Genomic DNA, 12,788 nt, shown 5'->3' on the forward strand with positions numbered 1-12,788 from the left:
GCTTATGGATGTTTTGGTGATGTAATTATTTTTTATACAACTTACAAGACAAATCAGTATGGCATGATTTTCGACCCCTTGGTTGGGGTTAACAATCATGGTCAAATAGTGCTATTTGCTTGTGCATTTTTAAGTGATGAAAAAACAGATTCATTTATTTCGTTGTTTGAGGTATTAAAGAAGAGCATGTCTACTAATAACCCAAAGATGATTATCACCGATCAAGATCCTGCAATGACCAAGGCCATAGCTCATAGCTTACTAAATACATTTCATAGGTATTGTAGTTGCCACATACTTGAGAAGTCTTCTACAAATTTGAATGCAATTACTTACAGAGATTTTAATAAGGACTTCCGATAATGCATTTGGGAATCAGAATACCCCGTGGAGTTTGAAAAAAAATGGGCAACTATCATTAAGAAGGCGAGCTTATATGACAATGATTGGTTAAGGTCAATATTTGAAATGCATAACAGATGGGTGCCTGCATATGTTAATCATATATTCTCGGCCGGGATGTCAAGTAGCCAACGTGCAGAAAGCTCATATGCATTCTTCAAGAAATATGTTTCCAAGAAGAATTTATTGATGGGTTTCATACTTCGATTTAATAGGACACTTGCACATTAACATCACGAAGAGTTAGCTGCTGATCATATTGATATTAATGAGAAGTCTCTTTTAAAATTGCCATTGGAAATGGAAAAGCAAATGGCTAAGATTTACACACGCAAGATTTTTCTTAAGTTTCAAGATGAGTTGTGGCAAAGCTTAGTAACAATGCCACAACTTGTGCATGAAAATGATACACATAAAGTGTATATGGTCGAGAGCGGTCCTCATGAAAATGGTCATAGAGCTCGGGAAATTGCTTATGACAAAGGTTCGAACTATGCATCTTGCAGTTGTAAGAAGTTTGAGAGTCAAGGAATACCATGTAAGCATATTTTGGCATTTTTGCGACTCTTTGGTAATATTCCCTTGCCAAATAAGTATATAATGAGAAGGTGGACTAAAGTTGCAAAACCTCAAATGATATCCGATAAGCAAGGTGTAGAGATAAGTGGAAACGGTAGTTCAATGTTGATGTGGCAAGCTAAACTATTCCAGCTTGCTGCAGAAGTCATTGATAAAGCCAACAGATGAGGAGTCAAGTGCAATTGTGAGTGATAGTCTGAAAGGTTTGCTTGAGAAGCTTAACTCTGCAGGTGGCAGCAAGAAGAGTGGAGGGATGTCTGCAAAACATAGTAATGTTTGTGACACAAGTTTGAAAGATCCATCTCAAGTGAGGGCAAAGGGATGTGGACGAAGATTAAAAAGGGGGAAAGAGATAGCAATTAAAACCGCAAAGTATAGAGGTCGACGTTGCAATGGATATGAAAAAATTGGAGAATCACATGACAAAAGAAATTATCCAATCCTCAACAGTCAGTAAGAAATTTTTACATTTATTAGTTATTATTTTATGCAATTGAAATGATCATACCATATACAAACAAATATTAATTCTATATAGGCCCTCACAAATTGGGGATATTCCTCCACAAGCATCGGAGATTGAATCACAATGTGACAGTTTTTGCTTCAACAGGTATGAATGAAGTGTGTTGCTTTGTTTTGGCAGGTCCACATTCGAAATCAGGGGTAATCCTCATCTAATAATTTACTTCGTTATTCGCAGGTCAACCTTAGAAAACTAAGGGATGACCCCCGGGTGTGATCAACAATCATGCAACATCTTCATGGAAATATAACATCTCTTAGTGTTTGATTGTTGTTGTCCTGGATTTCTTTTTATTTATTTATTTATTTTTGATCATATGGCAATAACTATCAGCTTAGTTACTAAAAGAGAGTTGAGTTATAATAATAGACTCTTTAAATTTCCATGTAATGGAAACATGAGGTCTTGTTTGATTATTGGAATGAATGTATGCTAGTTTGCCTTTAGTGTTGTTGATTCTTGGAATGCATGTACGCTAGTTCGCTGTATATTTTACCAATGTAGTTTACTTCAGTTAGCACAACTAGTTAAGTAACATAAATGAGTTTTTTTTTTTTTTTAAATTTGATAACAAGCAACACATAATCATATTTTTGTGTTGCCTGTTAGCAAATAAATCTTTTTTTATTTTTATTTTCAATCAGTATGATTTTCTTTTAACATCAAATATCCAGCGAAAATATTTAAGCAACTTATTAACTGAACTTAATATTTTTAGAAAACCAAAAAAATAAAATAAAATAAAAGGGGAACAGGCGACGCATAATATGCTTGTGCATTGCCTGATACAAATAATGCAAAAAAAAAACAAAAAAAACAAAAACCAGCATAATTATGCAGCTTAAATATTTTAACTGGTTATTTGAAGTTGAAAGTAAAACAGATTGATTAATATTTTTAGAAAACCAAAAATAAAATGAAACAAAATAAAAGGGTAACAGGCGATGCACAATATGCTTGTGCGTCGCCTGATACAAATATTTTTGAAAAAAAAAAAAAAACAAAAACAAGCTCTGTGATGCTGCTTAAATATTTTCATTTGTTATTTAAAGTTTAAAGAAAATCATATTGATCCATATTTACAAAAAATAAAAAAATAAATTAATATGTTAAAAGGCGACGTAAAATGTGATTATGAGTCGCCTGATATCAATAATTTAGGGTGGGGGAAAAGAAAATCAGCTCAGTTATTTTTCTTAAATATTTTCACTGGTTATTTAAAGTTTAAAAAAAATCTGCTTGATTAATATTTTATGAAAAAAGAAAACAAATAAATAAATGGGGAACAGGCGATGCAAAATATGCATATGCGTCGCCAGATACAAATATTTTTGAAAAACAAAAACAAGCTCTGTGGTGCTGCTTAAATATTTTTATTTGTTATTTAAAGTTGAAAGAAAATTAGATTGATTAATATTTATAAAAAACCAAAAAAAAGAAAATTAATAAGTTAACAGGCAATGCAACAGTTGTTTATGTGTCGCCTGATATCAATAATATGGGGGGAAAAAAAGTCCAGCTCATTCATTTTTCTTAAATATTTTTATAGGGTATTTAAAGTTGAAAGAAAATTAGCTTGTTATTCTAAATTTATGTTGAATTACGTTCTTATATATTGTGTCCACTTGATATAGCCAAAATTACAATATATATATATATATATATATACATATCGTACAATACTTGCATAGAAAACAAAGTTTGAAATGTGGATACATATATCATACATGTTGCTTTCAGAATTTACCAACCTAACAAACACATATGGAGACCGACTACATCACTAGGTAAAATTTTTAAAGAAAATAGATAATAAAAGTACAAACACTATAACATTCTTAAAGTCATATTGGTCACTGATCTTAGTATTTCTCTGAATTGCTTCAAGAATATTATTCGATTTCTCCACTCGCAATGATAAACACCGAATTTCACCGATAAAAATATCTACTTTGTCAAGTTTGGCTTCCCCTTCTTTTGCCCAAATGAATTTACCACATTCTTTTTCCTGTGTCAAGTAAACATGTTCAACGTAAATAATTTTATAAGCAAAAACAATTGAAAACTCAATGCACTAACAATTATATACGACCTGTTCTCCATCTAAGCATTTTCAGAATTGACGATTTGGGTTTTTATATGTTCTTGATGTTTTTAAATGCATATATTGCCCACATGAGCACATCCAGATCAGTTGACCATCACTAGTACTTGTTGACATGTTTACACAACTGATCTCCAGCTAGACATCCAAACAAGATAAGGCAAGATTTAATAAGTTATAACAAGCCAAAAGACATATCTGAAAATAAAAATAAAACCACCAGCAACCTTTCTACACAATCAATGGAATTCAAAATGCTGTAGATTGATGTTAAAGGGCCAAAACTTTCAAACAAGTATATAATATATGATTACAATATATATCTAATATTAAAGGGCCAAACTTACAATATATATAAACATATATGATAAAAAAGAAGAGCATGATATAGACAGCAGAAAATATGATGACTAGAAATTAGATAATTGATAAATTTATGTGTTAGACATCATAATATTACCACTTATGATCCCTTGACTTACCGTCCAAATCCACCTAATCACATATCAACCACAAAACTAAACTAACTTTATATTTAACAACAAATAGTTCCATTTTCACAGAAATCAAGAAATGGTAATTTCACATTAACAGCTATGTCTCCATCTTCAACACCTTATTTCTTTCTTTCTTTCTTCTTCTTCTACATGTTATTTTCCTCCTCATGTAACCGTTGAAAAATCTTGTCTAATGTAAAGCATTTCAACAAAGTTCTGAGGCTGAATCACAGTCAATTTCCAGTCAAGAAAACGAGTTCAGCAATCAAGATCAGATCCTCCTTCAGAGAAAAGGTCAACAGTTTATTTTCTCATTCAATATTTCTGTCAAATTTTTTTACTCTAATCTTCGTATCCCTTGCATTAAGCCTAAGAAAAATTGCACTCTTACTACTTCTTAAACAAAGAGGGGAAAAAAGATAGGATTCTCTAGCAGATTAACCAGAACCATGTTAATTTGTAGAAGAATAATGTATTAAAAAAACCAGACCATCAACCGTTAATATCATAGAACTTAGTTAAATAATCTACAGCAAAATAGAACCCACATAGAAAGCAAAAGAAGACAGCATAAAGTTAAAAAGCCTACCAGTGAAAAGTTTCTATTTAATGGACCTAATTCAGGACATTACTTGCTATGTAAACCTTTTACAGGGCAAATGATGAAGATTATTCAAACACATTTGGTGAATATCGAAGATTATGTCATAGTCTTATGTTGTGCAGCATGCCAGCTTATATTTTTACTTGGAAACTCACAATTTAACTCCTAATGCAAACCATATCAACCAATATATTCCATAATTACCACAAAATCTCAAAATGTATGACTTTGATCAAACTTCAAAAAACTGACCAAATTTTGAAATGTACACTAACCAAAACAAAAAATTAAAAAATTGTAAAGAAATAATCCTCAAGAGTTGAGGAGTTTGAGAACTGATGTGCATCTGCTGTTTAAGCTTGTGCATAAAGGAAGTAAGAAATGATGTCGTTTTGGATATAATACATTTACATAGTTTTGAGAAGAAGAACGACAGCGTTTTGCATCTGGTTTAATGATTTAAATAGGACGGTGTCGTATTGGCGCAACGGTGATTTTATTTGGATAACAGAATCACGTGCAGGCCATGTGAATTAGTTATGGTGGTTATATGAAGGGCTAAGTATCATTGGTCCACGTCATTTGGATTGCCACATCAGCAACAGCAATACTGGATATATATAACGGTCTTCGTCTTCTTCATTCTTACTTCTGGTTTTACAGATTGCAGAGCTAAGGGTTGAGTTTGTTTTTTCAGTGATTGTGAGAGGAAGTTGAGTTCTTCGTGTTTTGTACAAACTCATCAAGATAATCTGTAGGTGTAAGAACAATTTCTTTGTGAAATTGGTTAAGAGAGATTGAGAGAGGGTGTATGTGGGCTTACGGGTTGGGTTGGGTGTTGTTCTGAGTGATTCACCATTAAAGAACCTGTTAAGCTCTTGTTTGTCTCATTTTATCAATAATAGCAGAAGCTCAGAACCTGAGCACGAGGACGTAGGCAATAGTTTTGGCCAAACCTCGTTAAACTGTGTGTGCATCTCATTGATTTTATTTCTTGTTCTTGCTGCTTTCCACAACAAGTGGTATTAGAGCAAGGTTAGGAAAGTTGGTGGAGATTCTTTATCAAGAACCAGGTAATTTCATATGATCAAGAATGGCATCAAAGATTGAGGTGGAGATCTTCAATGGCAAAGGGGACTTCCTGCTTTGGAGGAAGAAAATGAAGGTTGTTCTTGTCCAGATGAAAGTAGTAAAAGCCATAGATGGAACATTCTCTGCATATCTCTCAGAAGACAAGAAATTGGAGATGGATGAGATTACTCTAAGTACGATCATTCTTCACTTGTCAGATAATGTGCTGAGAAAGGTAGATGATGTAACCACCACTTCTGAAATGTGGCATAAACTAGAACAACTGTATCTGGTAAGGTCTTTACCTGATCGGATTCTTTTGCTTGAGCAGTTCTTTGGCTTTAAGATGGACACCAATAAAGATTTAGACTCTAATCTTGACATGTTTAATCGTTTAATACTTGATCTTGCAAATTGTAAAGTCACTTTTAGTGATGAACACAATGCTGTGATTTTGTTAAATTCTTTACCTGAGTCTTATAGAGAGGTCAAGAATGCCATAAAGTATGGCCGTGATTTCTTGTCCTTAGATATGGTGATAAGTTCTTTAAAATCTAGGGACATTGAAATGAAATTTGAGTCTAAGGGTGAAGGACTTAATGTTCGAGGAAGAAGTCAAACAAGGACTTTTGGTAATTCTGAGTTTAGAGCCAAGAGTATAGAACACTCCAGATCCAAGTCTAGAACTAGAGGTCGAAAATGTTATTACTGTAAGAGGGAAGGTCATATAATGAAATTTTGCTACAAGAAAAAGAGAGATGACAAAAGTAAGACTCAGGTGAGTAGTGATCTTGCTGCTGTCACCTCAAGTGAAGAGTCTGGTGAGGTTCTTGTGGCTGACACTGAACAAAATAAAACTGAATGGGTTCTAGACTCAGAATGTTCATTTCATATGAGTCCTATACTTGATATTTTTCAGTCTTATAAGGAATATGAAGGAGGACAAGTTCTCCTTGGTGATGATCATTCCTGTAAAGTTGTTGGTATAGGTAATGTTCAATTTAAACTAGATGATGGTTCTGTTAAGACTCTAAAACTCAGTTAGATATGTGCCTGGCTTAAGGAGAAATTTAATATCTCTTGTAATGCTTGATGAGGTTGGTTATACCACTAAAACTGAGAATGGAAAAATGAGGATTTCAAAAGGCTCTTTTGTTGCTTTTAAAGGCATTAAGAAAAATGGTTTGTATGTTTTGCTTGGTGAGGCTGTGTCTAATTCTTGCAATGCTTCAATTCATACTTCTGCAGATAAAACTCTGCTATGGCATAATAGATTAGGCCATATAAGTGAAAAAGGCATGTATTATCTGAATAAGCAACAAGTTTTTGGTAAGGATCAGATAAGCAAATTAGATTTTTGTGAAAATTGCATTTTAGGTAAGCAACATAGGCTCAGTTTTAATTTGAATTCAAATAGAGTTAAAGTTGTGCTTGATTATGTTCATGCTGATCTTTGGGGTCCTGCTAAAGTCTCCACTCAAAGTGGAAACAGATACTTTATGTCTATCATAGATGACCATTCTAGGAAAGTGTGGGTCATCTTATTGAAGTCCAAAGATAAGGCCTTCAATAAGTTTAAAGAGTGGAAACTACTTGTTGAAAAACAAGCAAATAGGACAGTAAAGGCTTTAAGAACAGATAATGGTCTTGAGTTCTGTAATAGGGAGTTTGATAATTTCTGTAAGACTCAAGGAATGGTGAGACACAGAACTGTCAAGCATACCCCTCAGCAAAATGGTGTTGCTGAGAGGATGAATAGGACCTTGCTTGATAAGGTAAGGTGTATGTTAGTGTCATCAGGCTTGCCAAAGTTGTTTTGGGATGAAGCAGTTATGACTGCTATGTATCTTGTTAATTTGTCACCATCCACTGCTCTAAATTTTGAAACACCTGAGTATGTCTGGTCTGGAAAATTGTCAAATTATGATAATTTGAGAGTGTTTGGATGTGCAGCATATGCACATCAGTCAGAAGGTAAGCTTGAACCTAGAGGCATCACATGTGTCTTTCTAGGATATCCTCAAGGTGTCAAAGGCTATAGGCTGTGGGTTAAAGATAGAAATGGTTTTAAAGTCATTGTTAGTAGAGATGTCATTTTCAATGAAAATATTATGCCTTGCAAGAATACTAACAGTGCAGGTACTGAAAGTGAACAACCACAACACATGTCAAGGCAAATGGACTTAGTGATGCCTGAGATTGATTTTCAAGACAATGGGGGAAGTGTACCAAAGGAATCATCATAAGAAGCTGAAGTCCATGGAACTCCTGAGCACTCAGAATCAAAATCAGATGAAGAAAGGCAAGGACAACAGCTTTCTTCACCTTCAAGAACTGTTGCATCACCAGGATACCTGTTGACTAGAAATAGAGCCAGAAGGAGGATTATTCCAAATAAGAGATACAGCTATGCAGATTTTATAGTATATGCTTTAGTTGGATTTCAAGAATTTTCTGATAATGAACCTCAGAATTATAAAGAAGCTATGAAGTCTTCAGAAGCAGCAAAATGGAAGCAAGCAATGGATGAGGAAATGCAGTCACTTCATGATAACCATACATGGGATCTGGTGTTGGCGCCTGCAAAACAAAGAGTTGTTGACTGTAAATGGATTTATAAAGTTAAGGAAGGGTTGACCAAGTCAGATCCAGTGAGATTCAAGGCAAGGTTGGTAGCAAAGGGGTTTACCCAGGTTGAAGGTGTGGATTATAATGAAATTTTCTCAACTGTAGTCAAATATACCACTATTCGAATCATTCTCTCTTTAGTTACACATTTTGATTGGGAACTAGAACAATTGGATGTAAAGACTGCTTTTCTTCATGGGGATTTAGAAGAAACTATTTACATGAAACAACCAGAGGGATATGAAGTGACTAGAAAGGGTGGAGAGTTAGTATGCATGCTAAAGAAGTCTCTCTATGGTCTAAAACAGTCACCAAGGCAGTGGTATAAAAGGTTTGATACCTTTGTGGTGAAGGCTGGTTTTATGAGGAGCAACTTTGATAGTTGTTTGTACTTCAAGGAGACAGCAAGCTCAAATGCTGTATTTCTGCTTTTGTATGTGGATGATATGTTGTTGTCAGGACCAAATGCAAAAGTAATTGATTCAGTGAAGAAGTTACTAAGTTCAGAGTTTGATATGAAGGAGCTTGGTCAGGCAAAAAGGATTTTGGGCATGACAATTGAGAGGGACAGAAGAAATAGAAAGATGAAACTTCATCAGACTTCATATGTTCAAAAGATACTGTCCAAGTTCAATATGAGTGAAGCTAAGCCTGTATCTGTGCCTCTAGGTGGTCATTACAAGTTGTCAATGGAACAGTGTCCTAGTAATGAACAAGAAAGAGAAGATATGATCACTGTACCATATTCAAGTGCAATAGGTTCAGTTATGTATCTTATGATCAGTACAAGGTCAGATTTGGCTTATGCAGTAAGTGTGCTCAGCAGGTTTATGTCAAATCCTGGAAGGAGTCATTGGGATGCAGTAAAGTGGCTCTTAAGGTATTTAAAACTCACTGCAAATGAAGGATTGGTGTTTAAAAGCAGCAAAGATGGAATAGAATTGGTTGGCTACACAGATGCAGATTATGCTGGAGATCGAGATAAGAGAAAGTCAATCTCAGCATATGCATTCACTGTTTGTGGGAATTGTGTAAGTTGGAAGTCACATTTACAAGCCATAGTAGCTTTGTCTACTACAGAAGCAGAATATATGACAATCACAGATGCTGCAAAGGAAGCAATATGGATTAAAGGTTTACTGTCAGAACTTAATATGTTGCACAAGGCTGTCATACTCTATTCAGATAGTCAAAGTGCAATACATCTTTCTAAGAATCCTGTATTTCATGAGAGATCAAAACATATTCAGATTAAATATCATTTCATACGGAATATGGTGGAAAGGAAGGAAGTCAAGTTAGAAAAGGTACCTACAGAACTTAATCCTATTGATATGGGTACTAAAGTTTTACCCCTGAGCAGGTTTAATTCATGTAAGACCTTGCTCAATATTGGGTTAGGCTAATGTTGATTTAAAGGAAGATTGCAAGGAGGGTTCACAGAGTTTCTGCTATAATTACACTCTTGAGGATTAGGTGGAGAAATGTAAAGAAATAATCCTCAAGAGTTTAGGAGTTCGAGAACTAATGTGCATCTGCTGTTTAAGCTTGTGCATAAAGGAAGTAAGAAACGATGTCGTTTTGGATATAATACATTTACATAGTTTTGAGAAGAAGAACGACAGCGTTTTGCATCTGGTTTAATGATTTAAATAGGACGGTGTCGTATTGGCGCAACGGTGATTTTATTTGGATAACAGAATCACGTGCAGGACATGTGAATTAGTTATGGTGGTTATATGAAGGGCTAAGTATCATTGGTCCACGTCATTTGGATTGCCACATCAGCAACAGCAATACTGGATATATATAATGGTCTTCGTCTTCTTCATTCTTACTTCTGGTTTTACAGATTGCAGAGCTAAGGGTTGAGTTTGTTTTTTCAGTGATTGTGAGAGGAAGTTGAGTTCTTCGTGTTTTGTACAAACTCATCAAGATAATCTGTAGGTGTAAGAACAATTTCTTTGTGAAATTGGTTAAGACAGATTGAGAGAGGATGTATGTGGGCTTACGGGTTGGGTTGGTGTTGTTCTGAGTGATTCACCATTAAAGAACCTGTTAAGCTCTTGTTTGTCTCATTTTATCAATAATAGCAGAAGCTCAGAACCTGAGCACGAGGATGTAGGCAATAGTTTTGGCCGAACCTCGTTAAACTGTGTGTGCATCTCATTGATTTTATTTCTTGTTCTTGCTGCTTTCCACAACAAAAATAAAATAAAATAAGAGTAGGCATGTACATAAAATTAAACAAAAATAACATACTACCCAAATTTGACTGGTGCAAGTGGAGGATTTGCGACAGAGGAGGAACCAGAGAGCTGGAAGGGGAGATCGGACGCAAAAGGGGAGATTTGGACAAAGTTTTTACACCTGAGTGATGGGTACAATCTCAGCCATCCATTTGATGAAACAAAATCCAACGGCTGTGAATTAGAGCATGTTTTTGGTATAATGAAGCTTCATTCATGTATAATTACTCATTTAAATTTTGTTTTTGTTTTATTATGAAAATAAAAATATAAATAATTAAAGAAGGAAATTAACCCAAAAAATATCAAATTACATATATGAATAACAAAATTCATCATAAATAATTTTTATTAAAATAAAAAGTATCTAATAAAATAAAAATGGCTCTCTGGGTATCCAAGTAATTGGTATGCATAGAAAAGTTTATTGTTTTAATAAACTGACATCAGCCTTACGCCCCATTGCTTAAGCCTCCGTTTGAATTGATTTTGAAACTTCCAAACTAATTATCAAAGAATTTAAAGCTACTTTTAGGTGTCGGATAAAATTTGAAATTTTTTATTTTACAAAAATTTATATTCTCTAACAATTGCTTTTGAGAAGCAACAAAATATAGCTTTTGAGATTCTGATTTTAGCTTCCATTAAAATATCAATTTTAACCTTTATTGAAAAGATAATATCATATTTGTTCTCGATCTATTGATATTTTATTGAACAAACTTATGATCAATATTTTTTTTTTTATATTTTTTTCCGTTTACTCTGTATATACAGAACAAATTTACTTTATTTTTTATTGTTATTATATATATATATATATATATTAATTACTTTTTTGGATCAAACACATTTGCTATAGCTGTGATAAAAAAAAAATTGTGTAAAATATATAGTAATATATGTTCGAATAATAAAAATACAATATTACAAGTAAATAGATGATAATAAATAATGTAGTTTTTGTTTTTCTTTTTTTAAATCATGTTGTTAAAACTCAGCAATATTTTTTTGATATATTCTAATTGTGTTTTTCTCCCCCAAAAAAAAAAAAAAAAAGAAAGGTTCTTTTAAGAAAATATTCTGCTTTTCTATTCCATTAAAAAAATGTCAATAATTAAGGAGTCTGATAATGTAAGAGATTTTATAAATCTAGGAGAGCAAAGTATAATTTATCCAAAAAAAAAAAAATAAAAAAAAAAATAGCAAAGTGTAAAACGTGTGGGACAGTCTGGGGAGGGGTGGTCAAAGTGTTACTAACTGATAATTTTCAATGTTTGGCTAACATTCAGAATTGATAACTGACATCCAATGGCATCATTTTTGAAGAGTTAAAAACAGTTTTTAAGATTAAAAAAAAAAAACTATTTTTAAAAACGTTAAAAGAGTTTTTAAACAAAATCAATAAAAAATAAAGAATGATTTTTTTAAAACGTACTTCCAAAAAAAAAAAAAAAAAGTAGAAGCTAAAATAAAACTTATACTAAATAAGACATTAGTATTACACAGGACATTTAAGAAATTGGGTGGACATTAAACGGTCAAACTCATTTTCAAAACTAAAAATCTACCCTGCTTTCAAAAGTTGTATTTCTTTCTCTCACAAATAAGTGGGATTCACATGGGATCCCTATGTATTGATCTTATCTCTTTATATGAGAAGGAGCAACTCTCAAGAGCACACTAAAAATTTGCACCTTCAAAGCTTTGTTCATGGAGCCTGTCAATTATTCCATATCCAAATTGGTGCTTTTTGCAGGCTATATAAGTGTAAAAAAAAATCCTTAGATCAAAAAAGCAAATCGTCAACGAAGTTCTATCTCATAAAAATATGTTATTAAAACCTTATTTAGTAACAAGTTTATTTTTTTGTTTTTGTTTTTGTTTTTTTTTTTTTCTAAATTATATGTAATTTACTTATTTTAATGATTTGTTAATATTAATTGATAACAGTTAGATATCTCTATTAACTATAAATGTAAAAAAGTAGTATAACTTAAAATTGTATTAATTTTTAATTTTCTTTTCCTTCTTTAATATTTATAATTAATTAATATAGCTAATAAACTCTAACTACCATCAACTAATATTAACAAACCACTAAAACTAAAGTAAGCAAATTACACAA

The 12,788-nt window shown here is 32.9% G+C and overlaps 1 protein-coding gene across 1 annotated transcript; it reads left to right on the forward strand.

Annotated features, from left to right (window-relative positions):
• Positions 1-702: 702 nt before the first annotated feature.
• LOC107427526 (protein FAR1-RELATED SEQUENCE 9-like) lies at positions 703-1,438 on the forward strand. Its single transcript, XM_016037907.3, has 2 exons — positions 703-995; positions 1,114-1,438. The coding sequence occupies exons 1-2, from the start codon at positions 703-705 to the stop codon at positions 1,436-1,438; spliced, it is 618 nt and encodes a 205-aa protein (XP_015893393.3).
• The last annotated feature ends 11,350 nt before the right edge of the window (positions 1,439-12,788 follow it).

This window comes from Ziziphus jujuba, chromosome 9, assembly GCF_031755915.1.
Source record: "Ziziphus jujuba cultivar Dongzao chromosome 9, ASM3175591v1".
In the NCBI taxonomy this organism is placed as follows: domain Eukaryota; kingdom Viridiplantae; phylum Streptophyta; class Magnoliopsida; order Rosales; family Rhamnaceae; genus Ziziphus; species Ziziphus jujuba.

What these genes read in the sequence shown, in the direction of transcription:
- LOC107427526 (XM_016037907.3), top strand. Translation starts at nt 703, where the DNA reads ATGGAAAAGCAAATGGCTAAGATTTACACACGCAAGATTTTTCTTAAG. An exon ending in AATATTCCCTTGCCAAATAA is followed by an intron (nt 996 to 1,113) that starts GTATATAATGAG and finishes AAACTATTCCAG; the next exon opens with CTTGCTGCAGAAGTCATTGA.